At 44.0% G+C, this 27,132-nt stretch overlaps 1 protein-coding gene across 1 annotated transcript in view; it reads left to right on the forward strand.

Moving 5' to 3' along the window:
- FARP1 (FERM, ARH/RhoGEF and pleckstrin domain protein 1) overlaps positions 1-27,132 on the forward strand; it is a 295,681-nt gene that overhangs the window by 219,663 nt on the left and 48,886 nt on the right. Inside the window, 8 exon segments of the mRNA XM_030313031.1 lie at positions 4,623-4,720; positions 6,659-6,773; positions 7,663-7,810; positions 10,577-10,672; positions 12,504-12,667; positions 13,386-13,454; positions 15,991-16,066; positions 17,146-17,386. Coding sequence (XP_030168891.1) covers positions 4,623-4,720; positions 6,659-6,773; positions 7,663-7,810; positions 10,577-10,672; positions 12,504-12,667; positions 13,386-13,454; positions 15,991-16,066; positions 17,146-17,386 — 1,007 coding nt within the window.

Consider the following 27,132-nt stretch of genomic DNA (forward strand, 5'->3'; position numbering starts at 1 on the left):
GGTTAATTCTTGGGGCCTCAGGAATAGCTTTCAGCTTCCCGCTTGTACAAAAAGCAGATTGAATTGCACTTTGCTCTTAACCAAGAAGCTGAATTCCTTTCTATTTATTGAACTGCACTTTCAGCGGCTGTTGTGTCCTATTGCTGCTAGGGCCCGGGCCTCTAGAGGGAGAGAAAAGTAGTGAGTGGTGGGTGCAGGTTTTAAACAGCTAGGGAGGGGTCTTCGGAAAAGAACTCGCCACATTTTCTCATCGCAGAGTTCCGAGTCACTCTTGTTGGGCTATAGGGCTTTGGTACACTTTGCTCTGGGCATGTGATCTTCAGTAGGATCCCATTTCTCCTTGGCTCTGCCCTTTCTAGGGGTGGAGAGAGACCTCTGAGAACTTGCAGTGTTTGCAAGGCCTGAGGTGGTTCCTCAGGCTGGCAGAGAAATTGTAAGTTACTTTCCATTGAATACGAAAAGAAAGGCTAAGACCTCCCAGGCTAAGACAAAACAAATTAAAATAGACCCATTTAAAGCAAGGCATCAGATTGGTGTGATTTGTAACTCTGACGATCCCTGGAAACCAAAAGCCCTCTTTGTTAGCCCTGGCACCATCATCCCCTTCTCCTGACACCCACCCTTATGCCGGGGACTGACTCTGCTTTGAGCACTTTGCATTTTCAGCATTCACTCAGTTAATTGTATTTAGTGCCTGCTGAGTTCAACCTAGCCTTTAGCTCCTGTGTGTTTGATGGGGATTGTTTCTGTTTATAATACGAAAGGTGTTGCTGAATCTCTAAAGTTAGCATCGAAGCCAGCTTGCTCAAGATTTATAGCTGTCATTAGGAAGTCAACAGTCAGTACCCAGGAAGGTCTTCCTTGTATTACAGGGGCCTCTGAACAGGGAGACTCCGCGTGATTCGGGACTGCAGGCTCACTGCAGTCTTCAAAATGCCACTTCCCCTGTGCCTAAATGTGTGGGCTTTCAGAAACGCTGCTGACTGAGAGTCTACATGAGCCCATCAGCCAAAGTCCCCAGAGCCTGTCAGACTCTGACCATTGATCCGTCCCTGAACGCTTCTCTGCAAACACAAGACCCTGTGTTTGAACTGGTGGATGGTAAAATATTCACAGTGTGATGCTTTTATGCCGCCTACTTAAAAATTAACCAGATAGAAGATTAAAGCCTGTAGCTGTAAGAAGTGTTCAGCTCAAAAAATAGTACTCCTTGCCTAATCCAGAAAGATGGCTTATACTGCCTCTTGCCTTGTAAACCAATATGTTGATGTTTTGGTTCTTTTATATTCTCTGCCTTTCTTCCCTTTGACTTTCCAGAGACCGAGAACGTGAGAGCAAGAATAAATATAAGGGGCTGGGTAAAGGCCAACGGTTATCGACGAGTGGATCTGTGGGGTTTTTTTGTTTTGGGTTTTTTGTGGGTCTGGCTACAGAATTGCCTTTGTAGCTTTCGTAGGTTTTTTTGTTTGTTTGTTCTTGAGGTTGTTTTGTTTTGTTTTAGTTTTTTAGTTAACAATGGAATTTCTTAAATAACTTAAAGAGAATTCATTTTTCTTTTTCTTCTTTATTTTTTTTTAATGTTTATTTTTGAGAGAGAGACCGAGACAGAGCACAAGTGGGGGAGGTGCAGAGAGAGAAGGAGACACAGAATCCGAAGCAGGCTCCAGGCTCTGAGCTGTCAGCACAGAGCCTGATGAGGAGCTCAAACTCACGGACCGCCAGATCATGACCTAAGCTGAAGTCAGATGCTTTACGGACTGAGCCATCCAGGGACCCCTTTTTCTTTTTATTTTATTTATTTATTTTTTTAATTAAGTAAGCTCTATACCCAACATGGGGCTTGAACTCACTACCCTAAAATCAAAAGTCCAGCTGATCCAGCCAGGTGCCCCTAGTTTTTCTTTTATAAGAGAAAATTTGCTAACATTTATTGAATGTTTTTATTCTAGTCACTGTGCTTTCCATGTATTGCTTTATTTAATTGTTATAGAACCCTCTGTGGTTGGTCTAATTAAAAAAGCCCTCCCTTTTTAAAATTACAAATAACCTTTCATTATTACAAAAATAGCAAATGTACAGTATAGAAAGTTAGAACATACAGATAAACAAGTATAAGAAGATAAAATACTGTATTCCTGTTCCCCAGAGGTGATCATTGTTAATACATTAGTGTGATATCCTTTCTGATTTTTTCTACACATATATATGTACTTTTCATCTAATATCTTGGCCATACTCAAATTTGTCCCATAAATGTCATTTGTATGTACTCATCTAAAATGAGACTCATGGGGCACCTGGGTGGCTCAGTCGGTTAAGCGTCTGACTAAGGCTCAGGTCATGATCTCACTGTTCATGGGTTCAAGTACCGCATCAGGCTCCATTCTGACAGCTTGGAGCCTGGAGCCTGCTTCAGATTCTGTGTCTCTTTCTCTCTCTTCCCCTCCCCTGCTCGTGCTCAATCTCTCTCTCTCTCTCTCTCTCTCTCTCTCTCTCTCTCTCTCCCCCCCCCCGCCTCCCTCCCTCCCTCTCCCAAAAATAAAAATAAACATTAAAAGATAAAATGAGATTCACTGTAGGCCATAGTCACACTTGGTTATGTCCTTTGGACCTCATTTAATCTAGCAGAGTCCCTCCCTATTTTTTCTTCATGATACCCTCTTGTTGAAGAAACAGGACCAGTTATACTCTAAAATATCCTACCTTCCAAATTTGTCAGACTTCTTCCTTGTGGTGCCACTTAGTTTCTTCCTCTATCCTCTGCATTTCCAGAAAACTGGAAGTTAGTTCTATAGGCCTGATGGATCAAGTTGAATATTTTTGGCCAGAATCTACCAGAAGTGATGTGAACTTCCTATTTCATGAATGGTGCTAAGATTCATCATAGAATTAGGGTGGTGATGGTCTGATCTTGGCATTGTGAGGCAAAGTCATGTTACTTTGTCATTATGCAAATGTCCAATCTCCTGAATGGTTTTTACAGCGATTCACAGTGCTTGCCAGAGTCCATAATTTCTTTAGATATTGTGGAATGAGGATTCTTGCTGTTATTATGAGTTGGCATACTTCTGTAAAGAACTTTGCCTCATTTTCCTGTATATCCTGAAATACCCCTTCTATTGAGAGAGGCAGATTCCAGACTCAAGTTTTTGGTTAGGTTACCAAGTTTTGAATAAAGAATTGCTTCAGTAGTCTCCAATGGTGATACATTTTCTGGCTTTCTCATTGAATACTGAAATGAACTCAAGAATTTTCATCAATTCCATGTGTTTTGAGTCACTTTAATTATTCTTGTTGCTACTCACGTTGCCACAGCATTGGCGAGTGGACATCCCTTCAAGATGTTTCTTTTGCTTTTTTAATACAGCCCATGTATATTTCAAAGCTGCCTTGCTTTCTGCCATCACTCGATATTTCAGGCCCACTTTGTACCTCTCCTTGCCAGATACCTGAAATCCACCATTTCTCTATGGAGAAAATTTAGGAGTTCATATTGATTTTTTTCAAATCAGTTTTTACATTGCACTATTTTTTATTTAATTTCTCTTATTTATAAATACCTTATCTCTTGCCACACCTGGGCTCAGTTGGTGTGTGTGTCCGACTCTTAATTTCGGCTCAGGTCATGATCCCAGGGTTGTGGGAATGAGCCTTGCACAGGGTTCTGTGCTGAGCCGGGAGCCTACTTGGGACTCTCTCACTCTCCTCTCTCTCTCTCTCTCTCTCTCTCTCTCTCTCCTCCTCCTTCCCTGCTTGTGCATGCTCTCTCTCTCTTTTTCTCTCTCTCAAAATAAGTAAGTACCTCTTCTCTTCCACCAAAAAATGTTTACTTGCTTTATTCCGCAATATAAAGAAAATATAACTTTAAACTAAATTCAGTTTTACAGATCTGGTAACTGAGGCTTTTGGAAGAACCTAAGTGAATATTACACCACACAAAAAAACACACTCTTGTCTTTCCAATTCCATTGGCAAAAAAAGCTGTTCCTAACCATAATAAGCTATTGTTAATTATCTGAGCCTTATGTTTTAGTATATTTGATCTGTGGAAAAAAAATTATACCCTGAAAAAATTATAGAGTGGTAAGATACAACCTTGGGTTTTTGTTTTTGTTTTTGTTTTAAGTTTATTTGGAGAGAGAAAAGGAGTGAGTGGGGGAGGGGCAGTGAGCGAGGGAAAGAGAGAATCCCAAGCAGGCTCCACGCTATCAGTGCAGAGCCGGACTCAAGGCTCAAACTTGCAAACTATGAGATCATGACCTGAGCCAAAACTAAGAAGTGGAAGCTTAACTGACTGAGCCATTCAGGTGCTCCGTCTTAGGTCTTTGTATGGAGAGGTACAGCCATAGAACAAAATGTGTTACTCATCATGTGAAAAGATTACCGCGTGTTTCCTGGTCCTTTGAATGAGGTATGACTATTTACACCGCAGTCAGTGGTACTGGGAACTCATTCCAGCCGGCACAGACTTTCTTTTCCTTGGTTTGTATACCTTTCTCTAGTCCCTCACAGTGTGGACGAGCTGTCAGAAGTGAGCCTGACTTTGACACCAAACCTCCCACTGTCTTTGCATGGCGCCAGCCTCTAGGTGTGTGACGCATCATTTTTATTTGCGTCCGCAGGTACCTGTTTGCTCTGCAGGTGAAGCAGGATCTGGCTCAAGGCAGGCTGACGTGCAATGATACCAGCGCGGCTCTCTTGATCTCACACATTGTACAATGTAAGTCCTGTTGGTTTCTCGATGAAGTCGCGTTGGCAGTAACGGTGATCCGGTCAATGGGGGAAAATAATCACATCCACGAAAAACAATAATTATGTCTTTTTGTTATTTTGTTATATGAGTGCCCATGGATTGAAAACAATAGCCCTAAAGCATCATTTAACAGGTGTAGCCCCCCCAAACACTGGCCTGTGAATTCTGTGTCCTTTTCAAGGACTAGTGTGCTCTTGTTGATATCTCCGTTGATGCAGAGAAGAAGCTTGGACAGATGGTGGTCAAGTAAACTAAACTTGTTCAGTCCTGTTCTTGGATTTAATATTCATGATTGAATATGGTACATTAGCCTTAAGACATAAACCTGTCAAAGATGACACTTCTTGTATTCTGCTGTCCCAAGTTTAGTAAACCCCAAGACACAGGAAGCTGGACTGAATCCTAGTGATGCTTGAAACTAGATATTTTGCTTCCTTAATCTAGGCAAAGGATAAATTAGATTGTACTCATTCTAAGGCATATTGACAACCCAGCTGGGCATTTTTTTTTCTTCTTGGCCAAGGCAGAAGTAACTTGTTGAAGTTATTGAAATCGAATATGCACATTATGTTTCAAGAAGATGATTATTATGTCACACGTATTAGCACTAGTATAAAAAAATTGTGCTGTCGTATCATTTTACAATTTCCGTTGTATCCAAAGCAGTCCCATATAATCAGCCCATTTGGATAACCGTCCAGTTAACATGATTTCCAAAGATTCGTAGGAAGTGTCACTCCTAGTGGTCAATAAATTACTTAGCCTAATAGCATTAGGTGTTTCTAGAGACCATGCTTATCTTCTTATTTTTTGTATATGGGTCTTACTGAAGATCTACCGGACTTAGGAAGTAATGTTATTGATTCGCCACGGCAGCAAGAAGCTAGAGCCATCGATTCTTCCACTGGCCCAGCTGGAACCAGATGAGTTGGCACTCTTCAGTGCAGAGCAAATATTCTCGGTGCTTGCGATTTATAGCAACATGTAGGCCATATCCTGCATGATGAGTGGAGGTGTATTGCCCAAAGTGTGACAGGCTGCTTCACATGACAAAACGAAGGGGAGATGTCATAGCAACCATTCACTCGCTTTTACTCAAAACAGCTGGGCTCTCTGGTTGTTACACAGACCATAGGATTCAAAGAAAATGACATGCTGTCCCAGAGGTATTAAATTGATATAAACGGAGCTGGAGCTAGTGTTGTTAAGGTATAATTATTACTTTAAAGGTCTTTTCTTTAGATTTCCAGATCATAGCAATTTAGGGACTATGCAGAGGTTACATGAGAAAAATGGGCCTCCTGGTCCTTGTAGGTGAGAAATTTGTAAGAGGCTGCCATCTGACCAGCCATTTCTGGCACTAGGACTGCAAGATACTTCATAAACTTAATTATTTTATTTTACCAAATTATATTATGTATGTTTATACCTATTTACCATTGGCTTTTCTCTACATGGTAAAGCATTTGGGGTTTGCAGTAATAATTATTATCTACAAGAGTTTCGAAGTTGATTTTTTAAAGTCGAAAAATGCTGTGCTTATTTAGAAGTCATAATGTCATGGTCCACATGTCTAGAATTGACTGCCTAGAACAGAAGTGGTCCCAGTGGGGTGGGGAGGAAGAAACAAATCAGGAACATGGATGGATGAAATTGGTTGATGCCAAAGTTTTCTTTGCAACTGGTAGAGACGAGAGTGGAGACCATCCTGTTACGTTGGCACGATTGTTAAATCCGTCCTCACAGGGTACCTTCTGACATCCAGCCCTTGTGATACCCACAGGCTGGGATCGCCTTGTCCTCTGCCTTCTGGTTTGCTGGCCAGAGAATGTTGCCCGAGGAATGTAACAGACTGTGAAGTATTAATTGTATGTGGCTGGGTTTTCTTTCTCTGTTTCCTGGTAGCCGAGATTGGGGATTTCGATGAAGCATCAGACAGAGAGCATTTAGCAAAAAACAAGTACATACCTCAGCAAGATGCGCTAGAAGACAAAATCGTGGAGTATCACCATAACCACATGTAAGTCCCACTGCTCCCTTCATGTTTCCCTTGAGCTTCTCTCTGTCCTTCCAGCATAGGTGGGTGTAGACACACACACACACACACACACACACACACACACACACACACACACACACACGGTAACTGTTGGGAAGAAAGACGCAAGGTGTGAGGGAGAAGAGCACAGAGGTTCATGGGGGCCATTATTCCTCACCTAGGACTCTCAATGCAGGTTCCCTGCTCAAGACCAAAGTTCTAGGATCCTTGCTTGATTTCCTGTGATACTGGGGTATGTCTGGAATTGAGGATACCCATGCTGTGGAATTAAAGGGAGAGTGTAAGACCAGTTAATAGGAAATCAGAAAAGGGACACGGTAAACTAGGGGCAAAGTAGGAATGTCATGAAAATCTAGCACCTTTGTATCCTCTCCATTTTTTTGTTTTGATCAGTAAAATATTTTCAAAAGATGCTCCGTGCCTATTGATTTTGTTGCTGTTTTCAAGGAGGGCACTTGAGCCCTGGTGATAGTATGCCAGAGTGTTGCCTTGAACTTCCCTTACAAGTTTAGGCCCATTGTCAGCGACTAAAAACGTGTTTGAACACAATGGCGTTTTGCTTTTATATGACCTTAAAGGAAACTCTTTGAGATTCAAAAAAAAAAAAAAAAACTGGGCAAATGTGAGACAGACTTTTGGGGTGTTGTGTTACACAGGCAATAGGGCTTTTGTCCTAGCTGCTCGACTTTGGGTTGCAATGAATGGGAGGCTGGGTGTCATCTGATCAGGTAGCTCCATTGTTTGTGATGAAATGCCTTTTTATTTCCCAAGAGGAGTTGCCTAATCTCAAATTAATAGACACAGGCAATTCAAATCACCTGGACTTTCTCTTTAATTTTTGTTTTGTCAGCGGACAAACACCAGCAGAATCAGATTTCCAACTTTTGGAGATTGCCCGTAGGCTGGAGATGTATGGGGTCCGGTTGCACCCGGCTAAGGACAGGGAAGGTACGAAGATCAACCTGGCTGTTGCCAACACGGGAATTCTAGTGTTTCAGGTAAGAGCACTTAGAACACAGCTCAGTTCCCCTGGTGATGGAAAGATAAGAGTTGGCCCTTCAACTCTGATTGCGAGTTGGGTGGGCCAAGTTAAGACCTCTGATGGTTAATTTTAGGTGAACAGGGAGAAACTAACCTCACCTTAGGGTTTCTATTTCTTTCTAGGCCCTCCACTTCCAGATTCTACTTCATTTGCCCTTGCTCTGGTTGGGAAATGTACAAAGATTTGCTTGTGTTTATTGACTTGGTAATCTCTGTCAGTGGACCTGTGCTTAAAACACAGTATAATAGAATCAGGATTTCAGACCCCCCAAAATAAACACTTTCTTCACACTGGCACATGCTAGTCATGTGGTTCCCCCCTCTCTTTTTTAACCTGTTGAGTTTTTTTTTTTTAACCAAATTTTGGGATTCTTAAACCTAATTTAGGTTTTACCTACGTCAGCTTATTTGTGACTTCAGATATACATACTTGAAAAGGGTAATGTGTACTTTTAAAGATACAGCAGTTTTATAAATTTCTACAAAGCCACGTAGTATAGTAACTTTGTAGTAAAACACTGCACTTGAATTCGTACCTGTGTTTTACTTAAGGACATAATTTTCTGTACTCTGAAATGTGTACTGTCTTTTTTAAAAGTTTTAAAATATTTTTTTTTAATTTTTTTTTAACATTTATTTATTTTTGAGACAGAGAGAGACAGAGCATGAACGGGGAAGGGGCAGAGAGAGAGGGAGCCACAGAATCGGAAGCAGGCTCCAGGCTCTGAGCCATCAGCCCAGAGCCTGACGCGGGGCTCAAACTCACGGACCGCGAGATCGTGACCTGAGCTGAAGTCGGATGCTCAACCGACTGAGCCACCCAGGCGCCCCTAAAATATTTTTTTAATGTTTATGAGAGAGTGAGAGAGTGCACGCTCACATGCATGAGTGGGGGAGGGGCAGAGGGGCTGGAGACACAAAATCCGAAGCAGGCTCCAGGCTGTCAGCACAGAGCCTGACGTGGGGCTCAAACTCATGAACCGTGAGATCATGACCTAAGCCAGAGTCCAACGCTTAACCAACTGAGCCACCCAGGCTCCCCATGAAATGTATGCTCTCTTGATTGCACTGTTAGATTCTTCTACTGACAGTGCTTCTTTTTGTTTCTTAACAGCTTCTTTGAGGTGTTATTGACATAGAGTAAAATGCACATATTTAAAGTGTACAGTTTCATTAGTTCTTGTATATGTATATCCTGAAGCAATCAATGAAATCAAGACAATGAACATATTCATCACCCCCAAAAGTGTCCTCAATGCTTTTCTTTTAAACAAAAGCAAGAGTAATCCACGCTTTGGTTTCATAGGGGTATGGAGAAAGTGTCTGCCTTTAAGTAGGGTAATCTTCACCAGTTTTGAAGGCATAGATATGTACACAATCTAAAACATTTTGGTTTATATTTGGTTTTGGTTATATTGTCCCTTCGTATTTTACCAAATTGGTCTCAGTGCTTCTCTGCTCCTGTATCAGATGTTTACGGTGGACACTGATTATCATAGGATCCTGTCCCAGGAGGAGTCGAGGTTGGGTTTCATATGGGAGAGTAAGAAGGGAAGGTTTGAAAGCAGTGTACGATACTTGAGGTATCTTAACAATTGCTCTTAACAATTTCTGAAATGCCAAAATAACATAGGAGTACTTGATGAGCAAAATGACAATAAGCCAAATGTAAAGCTTTCAGTCCTACCGTTAAATTTTGAAATCAGAACCCTTAAGCATTTTTAAAAATCATAGAGGGGGGGAAAAGAAGTGCCTCACAATTGAATTAACGTGCTTTGATTATATTTGATACAATCTAAATATTGAGAATTACGCAGTAATTTAATCGTGTACCAAGGCCGTATCTTGGAATTAATCTTACCAGTGCCTAATTGCTTCATTCTTAACAATTTCAATACATGGTCCTGGTGTTTCAGCAGCTCTGGAGGAATTCTAATTTAGGCAGAGATGACAGGACAGATGGGAGCTGGTGTCTGGTCGCTTCCCCTTACTTCTCCATCACCCTGTTCCTCACAGGAACAGGGACACAGGAACACCCTGTTCCATTACACCTGACTTTCAGAACGAGGATGTGTGAGTCCTTCCCAGAGACTGTTCTCTGGTCTAGAAGACAAACCACAGGCCGGGACTCCCTTCCCCATCCTGCTTGTGCTGCTGGGAGCCAGACCAGTGTGCACCATGGGGATTGACCACCAGCCTGGTGTGTTGCTTTTATGGAAATTAACAGTCGCTGCTGGTGAAGGCACATGGTGGGGCACCTCATTCTGCCATGTGAGCTGTGTGATTTTGGACAAATTAAAATAAATTCATGCAGCAGTTTCCACATCTGTGAAAGAGAGATAACAAACCCATCTCACTGGGTTTTGTATAAGGTTTGGTAAGATAAGGTCTGTAAAGTCCTTCCCCTGGCACTGGAAAGTGATGGTCACTAATTGTTGTGGTTGCCATGGTTTTTATTGTTATTTATCTTTCTTAGCATCCTGCCTTTGGCCAGCCGCTTCCCTCCCTGGAGGCAACCTTAGTTTGAATACCAAAGCATATAATTAGTGAAAGATAATGTTCCAGGAACAGGCATCACCCACAGCTGCAAATCCTAGCAAATTCTCTAGCAAAAGGCATTCTTCCCAAGCAGTCAAAAGCAGGTCCCTATATGCAAGGCAAACCACCTCCCATGTTGCTTCTTCTGCGTTTCCTGGCTCACTGGCTGATCCCTTCCTTTGCAGGGTTTCACCAAGATCAACGCCTTCAACTGGGCGAAAGTGCGCAAGCTGAGCTTCAAGAGGAAGCGCTTTCTCATCAAGCTCCGCCCAGACGCAAACGTAAGTGGGCGGGGCGGGATGACGCCGGGCCGGTGTCTGAGGGCCTGTACCGAGTGTCCTGCCCAGACGCTCAGTCACCGTGCTGTCACCTGGGTAGACACAGCGAGGGTAGAGAATGTTCAGCCCCTCCCGACAAACCCATGCCTTTGCTGGGCTCCAGCCTCCAGGCCATCCCCTCGAGACCCCGTTCAGCATCCGCAGTATTCGGGGCGCACCCCTGGCCGCACAAGCCTCCAGCTCTCCCCAGCCCTCGCGTCCCTACTCTTGTGCCCTGACCTCTGACAGCACATTCTCGCAAGCTAAGCAGGTCCACCCATTTTCTGGAGAACCCCTATGGATGTCGCTCACCCCAGGACCGGATCAGAGAAGGAGCGTCTCCTTCCCCCCCCGCGGGAAATGGCAATGGCGGAGATGGCTGATTCATCCTGGTGTCCCCAACCAGAACTTGGCAGAGTTTTGTTCCCGTGGAAAAAAAAAAAAAAGATGATAAATGGCAGTCTAACCTTACCGTTCAGCTACCGAATGGATTAAATGAGCTTTTATGGCCTGACCTAGGAAGCAGCCGCCCATTATAAGTTGTTTTCTATGGGAAAATGCTTTTGGAGTTTTAAAAGGCCACTTGCAAATGCAGAATTGCCTCAGCTTGTTTGTAAGTTGGGTCTGCCCAGAACTGTGAGATTCCCCCCAAAAGAGTTGGAAGTTCTGGGAACCGTTAAGGCTGTAGTAATTCCTGTTTATATAATAGGGCCACTTACATTGAGAGCATTCAGCCTGGGAATACAAAATTACACTCTCCCCTTTCCAGAATCAAAGGACATGACTTTTTCAGCCTTGAGTGATACTTTTGTGTTCCAGAAAAAAAAAATGTTCATTTCCTTTGGGGTCCCCTGGAGGTTTGAGCCATATGCTACTTGACAGAGAAGAGACTTAAGACCAGTATGCAAAGTCGGCATGAGCCATGAGGGAGAAAACAGAAGAGTGTGTTTCAGTTATTTTAAGGAGGCAAAACAGGAATTTCAGTAGTTGGATTTTTTTTAAGAAGGAAATATGGGGGTGCCTGGGTGGCTCAGTCAGTTGAATACCCGACTCTTGGTTTCAGCTCAGGTCATGATCTCATGGTTCATGGGATGAAGCCCCACATTGGGCTCTGCACTGACAGTGTGGAGTGTGCTTTGGGTGTTCTCTCTCTCTCTCTCTCTCTCTCTCTCTCTCTCTCTCTCTGTCCCTTCCCAGCTTGTGCTCACTATCCATCTCTCTCAAAGTAAATAAACTAAAAAAAAGAAGGAGGAGGAGGAAATATAAGCCACGTAAAAAATTTTTTCGTGAATTCTGTCACAAGAAATGTTAGGAGGGGCCCCTGGGTGGCTCAGTCGGTTGAGCGACCGACTTCGGCTTAGGTCATGATCTCACAGTTCATGAGTTGAGCCCTGCGTTGGGCTCTGTGCTGACAGCTCAGAGCCTGGAGCCCGCTTCGGATTCTGTGTCTCCCTCTCTCTCTGCCCCATCCCCACTCATGCTCTGTCTTTCTCTGTCTTAAAAATAAATAAAACATTAAAAAATTAAAAAAAAAAAAGAAATGTTAGGAGTTCTCTGAATTACCCCCTGTTTTCTGTTAGCTCCTCTAAGGAATTTTGTGAGGGGAAAATGGTTGAATGATGACTAGATTTTGTCATTCGGAACAACTCTATTTTACTATGTGAATTTGTGGTCGTGCTATAATAAAATGCACCAGTGAAATTTTATTGGACATACTTCTTTTCTGGCCCTTTTCTCATGTTTCAACCTGATGTCTGTGGGTCAAGGGGGAAAAAATGTTATTTTCTCTTTTTAGAGCTCGTACCAGGATACCTTGGAATTTCTAATGGCCAGTCGGGATTTTTGCAAGTCGTTCTGGAAAATCTGTGTTGAACATCATGCCTTTTTTAGACTTTTTGAAGAGCCCAAACCAAAGCCAAAGCCTGTTCTCTTTAGTCGAGGCTCATCATTCCGGTTCAGGTAAGGATTCCATAGCACACCTCTCGTGTCTGCCATGTGAGCGTTTGTCCCGAGACGTCCTTCTCCTACCCTCTGGTGCTGCTGCTACACAGTACAGTGGGGAGCTAAGTGGAAAGTTGGCCTCCGGGAGCTATGGCTGGTGGGGTGATTGCTCGGTCATTCCAGCAGCCTCCTGGCATGACCAGGAGGTCATGTTCTGCTCGAACATTGGCCAAGAGGCCCTTCACCCCGCCACAGTAAACTCCAAACAGGACCCTCTAATTCAGGAGGATTCCCTTTCTCTGGAGAAGCAAGTGTCTTGTTAACATTTCGTGTAGCCTTCGGGAATGTTGTGTGCACTTGCCCAGCACTGCTTCACTTTCTCCCTCTTTCAACAAACATTTGAGTGTTTCCTGCGTATCAAATCCGGTTCTAAGCACTGGGGATATACAGTGAACAAAATTAGCCGTGTCCTCGAAGCATGTAGACTCTTGCTCAGGATGGTGGCTTCGTAATCAAACAGAATTATTTATAAGGAAAATGCCAAGAAATGCAATGGACACACATTTTTCTCAGAGAAACACAAGTTCCTCCCAGAACTGCTTTTATCCCCAGCTAGCTGAGAAGGCCCACCTATCTCCCAGTTGTGGAAGGAGGGGAGGTAGAGACGGGGTGTTGTGTGTTTGAATGAGAATCCCTTGCCGTCTCCTTTCCTTCCCTCTCGTTGTCTTCCCTTTAGCGGTCGGACTCAGAAGCAGGTTCTCGACTTTGTTAAAGAAGGAGGACATAAGAAAGTGCAGTTTGAAAGGTAAGAGAAACTTCGATGCTACTTCGACTTGACAAGAGTCATCGTCTGCAGGTGACAGTGCTTTGCTCCTGACTGTCTCTTCACCCAGGCCTGGTGAATTACCATATCAGGGCCTCACAGTCAACCTGGGCCAGTTTAGTGTTAGGAACATTCGAGGGCTGGGGCACACCTCAAGGATAAGATGAGATGTAAACAGACCAGGAGGGCCAAGTGAGGAAGAGGAGGAAACCAGCAGGGGATGGGATGGAAGAGGAACAGGAAGGAGATTGCAGTGGGGCTAAAGCACAGTAAAAACTTCCTCCTCTCTTTGTCCTTGAGTGTCTTGGGATTTGAATCAAAAGTATTTCTATAAACTTTTAAATTAAATACAGCTTGGATGAGAAGCAGGATTTATTGCTGTTGTTAGCAAATGCTTACAGCTCTTGCTGAGTTCCACGCACTTTGCATACATTAACTCAGTCTTCATACCAGCTCTGTGAGGTCAGTGCTCTCCTAGTCCCTTTTTTTAAGTGTTTATTTATTTATTTTTGAGAGAAAGAGGTTGTGAGCAGGGGAGGAACAGAGAGAGGGGGAGACCGAGAATCCAAAGCAGGCTCCGTATTGTCAGTGCGCAGCCCGACGCGGGCCCGAACTCCTGAACCGTGAGATCATGACCTGAGCAGAAACCGAGACTCAGATGTTTAACTGACTGAGCCACCCAGGTGCCCCTCTCCTGGTCCCTTTATAAAGATGGAGACACTGAAGCTCAAAGAACTCAAGTCTCAGAACTGACAAGTGGCCCCTGGTCAACCAGCATCAAAGCCCCATGCCCTGAGCAAGGCTCTGTCGCCAGAGAGGGGAGAAGGTGAGAATCCAGAGATTAAAAGAAAAGGGTAATTGGGACACCTGGGTGGCTTAATCAGTTAAGCCTCTGACTTCAGCTCAGGTCATGATCTGATGGTTTGTGAGTTCGAGCCCCGTGTCGGGTTCTGTGCTGACAGCTCAGCGCCTGGAACCTGCTTCGGATTCTGTTTGTCCCTCTCTGTGCCTCCCCTGCTCACACACTGTCTCTTACTGTCTCTCAAAAATAAATAAACATCAAAACAATTTGTTTTTAATAGAAGGGTAAAAGGGTGGAGCTGTGGCGCACTGAGGGCTGTTTGGTGCATGTGCATTTTTTAAAAACATTTTTATATTTTAACATATCTTAAAATAACTGTGAAGTACAGAGATCACAGCAAACGTCCATATTTCTTTCTGTTTCTGTTTTTTTTTTTTTTGTTTTTGTCTTTGTTTTTACCTTTTTGTGTGTAATTACTGTTATGACAGATATGGCTAAAACCCCCTTAACGAACAGCCACCTTTGTTACTTCCCTTCTCTCCTTCCCAAAGGCAACAACTGCCAACTTCACATTATTTCTTTTACACATATTTATGCACTTAAAAAAAAATATGCAGCATTTCTCTCGGGTGTACTTTTTCATTGATTTAACTAGTATCGCACTGTACATAATTCTGCATCTTGCTTTTTTTTTTTTAATGTTAATTTATTTTTGAAGAGAGACAGAGCATGAGTGGGAGAGGGGCAGAGAGAGAGGGAGACATAGAATTCGAAGCAGGCTCCAGGCTCTGAGCTGTCACACAGAGTCCAACGTTGGACTCAAACTCACGAACCGTGAGGTTATGACCTGAGCCAAAGTCAGACGCTTAACTGACTGAGACACCTAGCATCCTGCTTTTTAAACCCTGACCTGATTTGGAGATCTGTGTTGATGTTCTTTGGTATTGTGAAAGTATTTCATTTTATTTATCTGATTTTCTGTTGATAAACAAACCTGAATGTTGGTATTTTGTTTCACTCTGGCTGAAACAAACCTGCTGCTGTGACCATCCTTGTGTTTTTGGAGTCTTTTGAAGAAAAGCTGAATGTACATTAGCATTTAATCCCTCTGTGTTTATAGTTTCATCATTTGAGTACCTGAAAATTTCTAAGGCCTGTTCACGGAGGAAAAGGAGGGCACTCAGAGACTAAGGGAGGGAACAGATAAAGGAGAGTGTTAGTGGCATGAAAGCCAGTTCCTGGTCCTGTTGAATCTGTAAATTCATTCATGGGGCAGGCCTTCTGTGAACTCAACACTGGGAAAGAGTTAGCTGATGAGTAGTAGTCACCTCTGTTATAGAACTAATCTAGAAAATCATTGCCCAGAATACATGAATTGCTTTCATATTGTCAGGCCAGAATTTGCAATTCAGAGCATACTCAGCCCAGCCAACTCTCCCTCCCAGTGACTCTCCTACAACTAGAAAGGTAATGCTCAATGGCTAGTGTTCCTGACCAGCTGTACCACTCGAACAGGAGCAGGGGATTGCTGAGAGTGTTTTCAGGGTTTAAGTATACCCTGAACCCTGTAAGTGCTATGAAAAGGATGACTGTTTCCAGGGAGCATCCATAGACACTACTTCACTCGTCTTCATATTGAGGAAGGCATAAGACTGTTATTTTTCATTTAAGAAAACAGCTTTTCTCACTGTGGCTATCTTACGTGATTTCTCCCAGGAAACATAGCAAGATCCAGTCCATCAGAAGCCTTGCTACACAGCCCACGGAGCCGAATTCAGAAGTGCCAAAACAAGTCAGTAATGCTGATCAACTATTATAACTGTTTTTGTTTTGTTTTGTTTTGCTTTACCAAACTTTCTCTGCTAAGTCCTGTGTTTCATAGTATGCTTCTGAGTTATTTGCCCCTCACCTTTGGGGTTTCTTTTAGTAGAGGAGAGTATAGTTGTGTGCCCTGGCTTTGACCAAACACAGGCTGTGCTCTGTGCACCCCAGGCTGGGCTCCGCAGGCCCTAGACTGGGTCCTTTTTCAGCTGAGTTCCTGTCCTCCATCCCATGCCTTTGCCCAGAGAAGTTTGCTCTGTTGGCCCTATCTCAGCTTAGGAGTGGAATCATCCATGGGAGTCTACAGAGAGGAGCTCACCTGCCAGCAAAATGCGTGTGGAGAGATTGGGACCTCCCTAGCACCTGATGGGTGTCGCTCCCATTTTCAGGGCCAACCTCAGATCTCTTTATTGGCACAAGACTGGGTGGTGAGTTCCCAGGGCTCCTGTTACGGGGCAGTGACCACAGTTGGCAACAAGAGACATTATCACTCTTGCCCTGAGGGTGGTGAGAGCTCATTTTCTCTCGAATTGGCCTGTGCTTGTGCTTTCAGGGTTTTCTCTACAAGAGAATAAGAACTTTGTTGGGGAAGAACATGAAGATTTCCTTTGTGCACCTAAAAATAGAGTGCTTAACCTGCCTGTTCCTCCCTTGGAAGTATAAACAAAGACGTTTTTTGTCATTTGTCTGAAATCCATGTCAACTTGCCTTTCGGGGATCTGCGATGTGTTTTCTTCCTCACCCCGCCCAACCCTCCCTGTGGGTTGCAAGGAGACTGTTGCTCCACGGAAACTTTGGAAAGCCAGTATGAGCCCGTGGGTCCTAGAGAGCAGAGGCTGTGGCCCACTTGGCCTGCTGGGGGCCGTGCATGGTCAGAGAACGGTCTGGATGCTGACCAAACACACTGGGGAGCGCCTGCTCATTGGCGGTGTTCTGTTGGAGCCCTGTGGAGGGCAGCCTCTCGGCCCGCTTGTTGCTAAATTGGGCTCTGGCAGCCCCGCCCCTCCACCACCGTGTAACCTTCCCCCTTTCTCGCCCCGCCCCGCGCAGGCGCAGCAGAGTGCCAGCCTTCCGCCCGGAGAAGGTGCGGAGCCCGCAGGTGGTGCGGGCGGTCAGCAGGGAGCGGAGCCGAGCGCTGCGGCCGAAGAGCGCCAGAGCCCCGCGCCGCCCAGGAGCCCCGCGGGCGGCGGGAAGGCGGACGGAGCCCCGCGGGCGCCGGCCGACGAAGAGGAGGAGGTCGTTAAGGATAGGACCCAGCAGAGTAAAGCTCAGCCCCCGCAGCCGAGCACAGGTCCAGCATCCAGGGCTGCCAGAGGCAGCAGCTCTTCCATTCCTTTCATTGACTGCAGTGACGTAGATAGTGAATCCGACCTGCTCAGGGAGCAAGCGTCCCAGTCCCAGTCCCAAACAAATGACAATTATGAGGGTGATTTGACCAGTGGGGTGTATCTGCTCTCCGGGGATGAGAGGCGGACAGAGGCTAGGCGCAGGGCTTCCCCTCCCTCCGTGAAGTCCTCCCGGCCTCCTTCCAGAGAGTTCGTCGATGATGATTCAGCAGACCTAACCTTTGATATGAGTGGGAGCCCCAGACTCCCAAGACATAGCTCCCTGATAGATGAGCTGTTCAGGGGCTCCGGCGGTCGCAGTCCCCCCGCCACCCCATTGTCTCCCAGTAGCAGACGGTCGAGTCCAAGTAGGAGTTGGGACAGGACTGGGTCTCAAGGCTATGTTTCTGAAAACGGGCATGACCCAAGAGAGGAGAGTACAGGAGAAGGTCCTCTCCCAAGCCAGGGTCCTCCTTATGAAAACTCTTCCCCCGTCCTGCAAAGGCCATACTTGCGGAATCTTCCCAGTTGCTACAATAAGTCAGAGACAGATCCCTTCATCCTTAGCCAGGTAGCATCAACCCCAGAGGCGATGGGTGGGCTTGATGGCCGTGAAAAGGGAGGACTGGCCAGCCTGGCTGCTTCAGAAGGTAGAATGCTGGCTAATGGTGCACCTCAGGTGGGCCCCACCTCAAAGATCCCTGTCGTGCGGTCAGTGTGTGCCAGAGGCATGGCAGACCAGCGGGCGCCCCTGCAGGTGACTGAGGGCTCCACCAGCAGCGGGACTGAATCCAGCGATTCAGACTCTGAAATGGTGGCCCATTTGAGCCAGCCACTCACATTTGGCAACCCAGCAGCAGTGCTGAGCTCCCCTTCCATGCTTAGTAGTAAGAAGCCCCTGGGTGGCCTACATGTGAGTGAGGAGGAAGAAGAGGGGGATGAGTAGAGGGCCAGACTTCCAAGTGTTGGGAACGTGGAATCTTGAGTCCAGGTTTCCAGTGGAGATTATCTGTTCTAGTGGCTCATTAATCTTTAATCAACATTTGTTGGAGGAAGTTTTGGACAGAAACCTTTGGATAGGGTATGCCCGACTCTCAAATCTTGAAGAAAAATGAGACTTCACACAGTGGCTTGCTCTCCAAAAAAGGTGGACAAGAGAAATAGTTAAGAAGGACAGGTTACCAGGACCTTGTTTATCTTTCTGATTGAAGGCTAGGAAGAGATACTTGATTATGGATCTGATCATGTGTATAGTGTGTCGTTATTTATGTGGAAATTTTCTGTGTATGTTGAGTTTGTATGCAGATCACGCTGCTGTTGATTGAATGTTTGGACTGAGGTATTGAGATCCCAGGAAAGGTGTTGGTTTTACTTTGTTCCCCTTCTTTAAAAGGAGGTGCTGCTTTTCTGAGCCTTAGAAAATGAGGGATTGACAAAATTCAAGACCAAATGTAAGTTGATTGCTGGTTGAGATTAAGTGTTGGTGAAATCTTAGTCAAGAATAATGGATATTTTAATAGGAAGAATTTGGAGTTATTTCTTCTTTCCAGATTTCATGTGAAGCAATGTAAAAGATGTCAATTATAGTGGAACTGTGATTTACAAGGGATTGCTGGTCTGGTTTGGGTTTGCATCCTGGGTCAAATCGTTAGCTGTGTTTTAAGAAGCTATAACTCTGGCTGTCAGAACTTCTAATTGAAACACAGAAATGCTGTTGAGTGGGGATTCGGGGCAAAGTAAGACCTCACAAAAAGCACTGTTGTCACCAGGCTGGCAAACTAAAGGCCCTCTTTTGAATCATGAGCAGCATAGAGAAGAACCATTTTCCAGAATTGCTGCCCCTTGGTTATTGTGTACATTCTTAACGTTCACACTTGTGTGAACAGGGTCTTCTCTTGGAAGCAGTGACTTCTAGATGTTTCTGTGTGCAGGAAAAAAGTGTAAGGAGTGAGAGGTTTGATTTCTTTTTAAATCTTGCCCACCTCTGCCTGTGCCTTTCACTCAGCACTCCTGCATTGTAGATCAAAGGGTCTCAGCTGCACATGGGAATCACCTGCGACATTTTAAAAATCAGTGATGCCTGGGCCGTGACCTTAGAAATTTTTTATCTCATTGGTCTGGTGTGCCACCTGGGGTCCCCAGATGGTTCTGCTGGACAGTCAGGGTCACCCCTCAGCCTGACACAGTTGCCTTCTAGAATCTAGTGGAATAAATTTCTGGCTGGCTTGCAGAGTAAGGAAAGCATCACACATGAAATACTTTGATTAATTAGTGCCTGTTCTTTGGTACTTTTCAGTCTTTGGTACTTTTTTTAAGAAGATGACTTGTAGAATCAAATTTTTAGATCCTAAGTAACTACCAAATTATTGGAAAGAGTTCTAACAATGACACATCCCTGGCGTGCCACCATGCCTACGGCCTTACTAAACTCATCATGTGTTGTTGTCACAAGGGAAGAGCTACTACGCATGCTTAGGAAGTGGGGTAGAATTTGGCAGCCATATGCAACAAATACAAGTATTGACTGACCTTGTGGCTCACAAATGATTATCGGTCCACAGGAATGTTGACAAGTTGAATTTTAAAGACTGAAGACTGAAAACTTAATCCTTTCTACACAAACTTTTTTTTTTTTTTTTTTTTTTGGTGTTCTTTTCCTGATCGTTTGATTCAGTGCATGATTGATGAATCAAACTGAGTACTGGATAGTTTGAAAGATGTTCATTGAAGTAGTCTATTGATGTCTTACCTTAGATATATATTTAACAGAGTCACAGAATTTTAAAACTAGAAGGGACCTTTGAGATCATTTAGGGTAAACCTTCATTTTTATGGATGACAAACCTTGTTCTGTTGAAATCAAGAGACTTCACTTACTCCTACAGCTGCTGCCTGACAAAGCTAAAACTAGAACTTTGACCTCTGGTCTTCAGCTTTAGTCTATGTGACATCTTGGTGCAGTAGGACCCTTTTGATTCAGTACTTTAATTTTGGAGAATCTTGTACAGATTAATAATTAAAATCGGATGTGGAGACCAGGGATCATGTAGACTTAGACACAGTCCATACATAAAACGTAGGAAGAACCGCTTTTTCTATTGTGGGGTTTTTGCACTTAGGACATGTTTTTGCGTATTCTGTTTTGGACTTAGGAAAAGATGTTGATTTGCTGTATAAATATTTAGTCAAATGTGAGTTCAGCAGAGTCACATTTGGAATCCTGTGGTTTATTTGTGAAGGTGATTTGTTCAAATGAGTTTTCTTTTTACCTCTAATTGCACAGCAGTCTGATGATGAAGTATGAATGAGCAATGGGGTGTTAACTTACCCAGCATATAATGTGAATCATCAAAACATAAACCTCTAGAGCAAAACATGCTCCAGAAATTACTTTGTTTTGCTTTTTGCTAAAGGAGTGGTGATTTTTTTTTTTATCTGAAGTGTTTTAAAAACAGCTGATCAATGATAGTGTACTCAGTTCTGTATTGATAAACTTTCCCCTTTTAGGGTTGCTCATAAAGTTTGTCTCTGGTTGGTTTTGTGCCAGCCAAGCAACTCTATTTCTGCTGGTTGGCCACTATTTATGAAAGCAGCAATCCCGATGTGATTAATGGTGCTTAAAAGGGAAGGGGTGTGATTTGTTCAAAGGCCACGGTAGCCTAAAGTGCTGAGAATATTCACCAGTTGCCTCTGGGGGAGTTTGCCCTGCCCTACTAAAGATTCTAAGTATCGGTGAGGGAGTAAATATTTAAGCATTCTTTGAGCCTGGTGGAGTCTGTTCCGCAGAGGTGATGTGGTCTCTCACTGCGCAGAGGTCAGGGAAAGCCCGCAGCCTCCCACCTTCCGTGCCCTCTGCCTGTTGTCAGACTCTAGTTCCCTGTGTCTTTACCTGGCGTCCGGAGTCTCCCTCTGTGGCAGAGAAGGACACGCACGTGCACAAAGTTGAACTGAGAGTGGAGCAAGACCAGCAGTGGAGTTGGGTGTAAAGAATAGGTGACCTGTGAATTCACTGCGGGTTCCAAAGGGTTTCCCAAGACCTGTCCGCCTGTTTCTCTAAGGTAGTGTAGAGGTCTCCTGAATCACTAAGGAGGGCCAGGTCTTTAGGCAGGCGATAGCTGCTCCATGAAATGATACCGGAAGGCCCGGGAGAGAAGACCAACCATCTATTGAAACAAATCTCCAAGCCACCAGGCCTGCCCAGGGCCTCCGCGCATTAATAACTTTCCTTAGATGGTATTTCAAAGTATGTAAAGTGTAGCCCCTTTTGTGGTTGATTTTTGTTGCTGCTGGTTCAGGGCAAAATAAAATGCAAGAAATTCTTTTAGCATGAAGAAATACATTTAATGAGTTCCGGAACTTAAAGTGAACTGCGCCAGCTCCTTTGACAGGCATCTGTATGCTATTGACGATATTTTATTAGGCATTTAATTAAAGGAAGTCTGTGGGCCAGATTCTTCCCCACATATGTGACTCATATTTGGGAACTTCTCACAGATTTATCTCCAGTGTGCCACGTGGCCTGCACTTACAATGTGAATAATTCTGATTTTAATCTCAAGAGCTTCTTTGAAGATTCAAACCAAGCAATGCTAAAAAAGCCAGGCCACAAAACTAAAATACAGCCTGAGCCTCTTGAAACTTGCACTAAGTGTACAAAATCTGTTCTGTCTTCAGTTGAATCAGAAACTCAACTTGCACATTAACCTTGGAATCTTTTTGATTGTATTGTGAAGCAGTATCCAAAAGAAGGAAAAATTAGTAAGATTAAATTCCTTTCAAATTTTGTTAAAACTTGTGGATGTGCATACAGCTTCCTTTTTGTGTCTATAATCAGTGTTCACATGCTTTCAGTCCACTTTCTCTGCTTAAAATGTTATCCCATATTCAGCACAGAATGGGTTTGGTACAGTTGTCATTAGTCAATAATTGACCCAGCCTTAAACTAAGAAATTTTGGGGCTCCCTACATCATTGGGTTTATTTTGAGTTTATTCTATTTTAATTACTCTTTTCTTAGGCCCTTATTCTTATTAGCAAGAATTTAGAGATCTCAGAGTTGCATTCCCAAGACTCTCTTTTCTGGATCTTCCCTCTTGTAGCCTGGAAACCTTCCTTCTCTGATAGTTAGGAGCTTAATTACCCCAAGACTGGCTGGCCTTCCTCTGGTTTCATGGGATGAGTCCACTTCATTGCTGCAAATTTTACAAATCAAACTGCAAAATAATCTTTCTCTGCAATCCCTGGAATGTAGAGTAAGTTTCTTTTGAACCCGAAAGACGTGATCGTTTCAAAATAATCCACTGCCGGTAGCCCTCTGATGAGTTTTACGTTCAGCCATGTTAGCCAAAACCATAAGCGCATATGGAAGTTCTGGTCATAAACCTCTGGAGCAGAAAGTGATTAACAAACTTGACTGTGGCGACATTAGGGAATTTACTGGCGCTCCTTTTTCCTTGTTAGTTTAATTCTGTTTCTGTTGAGCTAAGCGAAATTCAATACAGGGAAACGGGGTCTGTCGTGCAGACTTGTGCATACCTTGAAAGACACCAGTTGCTGGTTTTTAAAATGAAGCCAAGACTTTTAGATTGAAACAAGCATGCCACTTAATGTTGCAGTTCTGTTTTTATTAATAATAATGAAAAGCAAAAAAGAAGAAATGCACTTTGATTTGGCCTTGTGTTGTAGGTATCCAAGATTAAAAGTGGTCTGTTTGCCATTTGTTTAGAGCCATCCTTGAAGAGGGCTACTTGTTGATTCCCTTGAATCACCTAGAGATTTCCAAGTAATTCCCTTTTGAACAAAAGTCACAAATGCTGATTTGTATGCCATGCATATGTTTGGGAGCTGGTGGGTGGAGTCTTGTTTTCACCAAAAAAAAAAAAAAAAAAAGTACACCATCCCAAAAAACATAATTGACACTTCTAGCACAAGGAATTTTTTCTTCTTTTCCAGTGAAAGCAATTAAAGATACCCCAGTGGAAGCTGGGAAAGAAGTAGGAAATCATTTCCTGAAAGCTTTCAAAATGGAATAGACTGATTTGTTCAGGGTCATTTTCAGTGTGGATTACAGACACCGCAGCTGAGCCTGGAAACAGCCTTGGGCATCTCATTGGCCTCTGGTGTCTGATTGTAGCTTCCCGGGGAAGGCAGCTCGTTTGTGTCTTTATACAGGCTCTAGATCAGGTTACTCTGGAATGTCTTGGGTGGCTTTATCTTTGCAAGTAGGGAAGGATTAAAAATCAGCTGTTGACATGAGACATCGGATCTGTATGTGGAGCGGAGAGCCGGTGGGAAAGGTTAACTGCAAGGCTGGTGCCATTAATGCCATTGTGGAAATGGTGCTGAAAGATCCTTGCGCTTGCTGCTGCTGGGCCAGGCACGACGGTCTCAGAATATTGAAGAGTAATCACAAATCGCTGCAACGTGCAACACAAAGCAGGGGCACTGAGGACGGAGTGAGGGCTGTGTGTGTGTTCGTGCACATGTGTACGTGTTTAGTAAAAAGCATCAAAGAGGGATTCGTTCTACTTTTGAGTGAGAGTTGGAGGTAGTAAGTGGTATGCGGAGTCTGCAGGCAGAGTTCCGCTTTATTATGAATTTGGGTTGTTAACTGGCTCTCAAATAGGAAACAGGAGGTCCGTTTTGGAACCTGCAGTGGTGTGCCTCGTGTGTCATTAACCACACGGACAAGCTTTTTGGCTCACGAAACTAGGCTAACAACTCCTTTTTCCCGGGCCTCAGATTCCCTTTGTAAAGAAAGCAAGCATTTGCCACTCAGCCTGCACTGATGTGTAGACAGCCCGAAGACAGGCCTTCCTCTGTGAAGACCACACACCTGCTGCTCTTCCCACGTCCGCACCCAGACCCAGTCCCTCACGCTTACCCCCTTTCTGCCTGGAAAGTTGCCGTGAAAACCTAACTAACCAGATTTCACAAGCTTGGCCTATATTATTAATCCAGTTCCCTTCTGTTCTTTCTGTGTGTATATTTAATCCTATAGACAAAATACTTCATTAAAAATTTCTAATACACTAAATTTTAAAACAGAAAAGGCTGGGGATTTCATTCTCATTTTTGTCATTTGTTTAATAAATCTGAGAAAACATTTTTCTGTTGTTCCATTGTATGCACTGTTTTGTCAGCATGTACCTATCTAGGAGAGAGCTTCCCCCCCCCCCCCCCCCCCCCCCCCCCCCCCCCCCCCCCCCCCCCCCCGCCAATGTTCTGTCTTTATCCTCAGAGCATGGTGCATTCTGTTCCCTGCATTGTTGGAGGGCTGTCTGATGTCTTTTTTTTTTTTTTTTTTTTTTTTTTTTTTTTTTTTTTTTTTACACTGCTGAATACCAGTTTGTACCTGAAATCCTGGTCTCCTCTAGAACACAGTGATCCTGTTCACTCAACAGCAGGCTTTAACACGGAGGCATGCAGGGTGCTCCCCTAGTTCACTGAGGGGAAGACTTGACCTCTCTCATTTCACCTGCTAACCAGCCTGTACTTTGCACCATGGGTGCCTGGGGGTAGGGAGGTTTTTGGAAGCCAGCAGGATCACTGTCATTGGGGGAGAGGTCTCATGGAAACAGAGAGCATCTGTGGTGGAGCTTACATAGGGGAGCTCAGACACCTAACCACGGGATTGGCTTCGTGTTTTGATTGGAAACATCAACTGACACGGGAATAGAACGCCTTCCATAGTTGGCATCTGTAAGAGAATTTAGATGTGCACTTGTTTTGGTGGGTGTGGGGGTCAGTGGGCATGTGGAGAAAACCCCATCCCGCTCAGCCCCAGTTGGCTGGTCGTTGCCAGGAAGCTGTTTTTAGTTTTGACGTGTCCCCAAAACGTAAGCTCTCACAGATACTGTCTGGTTTCATCTTCTCTCCACGGCCTAAGAGCACAGCATCTCAATAAAGCATGGATGTATACCCCGGGAAGGGTGCTGGCTTCTCCAATAACCATGAGCTTGGTGGGTCTTTCAGCACGGAAGGCCAGACTCCTGTAACGATGTATGCACGATATTAATATCTCTTGTTAATCTAAACTGAAGAGGCTTTTACTTGTCCTAACAGGTATCTTGCTGTAAAAACTGTCAATTGTAACTGTTCTTTCCCACTGATGGCTGAAGCTTTGTCCTGAGTACAAGATGGTATTTTTCATTGGTATGAAGCACCATGTTCCCCAACCCAAACCCTGCCACCGCCACCATGTTCGAACAAAGGGAAATTCTCCTTTTTCTTTTCCCCATAAGGAAGAGCACGCTAGAACATTCTCTGTCATTCCTCCATTGGTAGCATTTCCATCTCTATTTGCACGTTGCATTTCTGTTGCTTTTCTGAGTTGCTGGATGATGAACGTTGAGGTTGGTGCTTAGCTGCTTGCAAAACTTTGTTTAAAGGACCTTGGTCTGAGAATAAGAAGCACATATACACATTGCCCTCAACACCCTCCGTGATCAAGAAAAGGACAGCACCGTTGTGGTTGGTAATCGTATAAACTAGCTTTTCCTGTGGAACCTTGTCATTTTAATAAAGCATCGTCAGCTGCTTTCACCTACTCCACTGGGGTGGGACCCAGCTGAATTATCATAGAGTGAATCCTGTCCACGCAGGAGACGATCCATTTTCCAACTGAGTACTGACCTTTTTTGATAACTGGCTTTCACATGCAGACAACCTCAAGAGAGAGTTCATTGTATTCTTTTTTAGAGGGAGATGATGGATTTAAAAAGAGCCTTTTTAAAGATCCATGAAAACCTACATCTATAATGTATTTTCTACGTGTGCCTTTGGAACATATTCTGGGTATGCAGAGATAAAATCTATATTTTAGAACCAAATACCAGCAGACAGATCATGATAGGTGAGTGGCATATAGAAGCTCGCCAGGTAACTTTCTTTGGGGGTAATGTGGAAGAATCAGCATAGATACTTTCGAAGTTGTACTTCTTAAGATTTTGAAAAGAGGAACTGAGAAAGCAATCAGTATTCTCAAATATGTGACAATCCTGCCATGGATTACTATTTTTAAAATGATTATCAGGTTTTCTAAACACCGTATGGGACAAATGACTTCTTTAAAAAAGGAAATCACCAATGGATTGACCAGCTTAAAAAACAGGACAGGTACAGCCACGTGTTTGAAATGCCATTGTATATTACTTGAAAGATAGACTAGAAAATTCTGTTTTCCCAGACTTTTGTGAGTTTGTCCTTAAACCTTGAATACGATCAGAGGAGGTGTGGCTATGCCCAATCCCAAAAAAGGGGGGGGGGGGGTCAGGCGTCGAGTTTGCCCGGTTGATCATAGACCACGTTCCCGCAGGTTATGTACCTGTGACAAGGGGCTGGTCAGGAGACGCCACAGTCTGGGCGATGCTGCAGAGGAGGGAAGAATTAATGTATTTTACATTAAAAAGAGAAGGTAAGCAAATTTCTCAGCGGGGTGATAAATTGAATCCACAAATACAGCTATGCTGATTTGAAGTTCCATAATTGTTTGTGCCATGAGAATGTGTATACGTAAAAGGATTTTTAAAAGCAATTACCAGAAATGCCTCCCTTGAGAGCAGTATTCATGATGGCATCTCCAATCCACGGGGGTGACATAAACTCAGCCCTCCTGATACAGATTAATGGTGGCGGGTGGGGGGTGGGACACAGCAGGGGCAGGAAATCCTTTGGAAGAGGTGAAGGATTTGAGAGTTATTAAATGGAAATAT

This window comes from Lynx canadensis, chromosome A1 (genome assembly GCF_007474595.2).
Source record: "Lynx canadensis isolate LIC74 chromosome A1, mLynCan4.pri.v2, whole genome shotgun sequence".
Classification (NCBI taxonomy): domain Eukaryota; kingdom Metazoa; phylum Chordata; class Mammalia; order Carnivora; family Felidae; genus Lynx; species Lynx canadensis.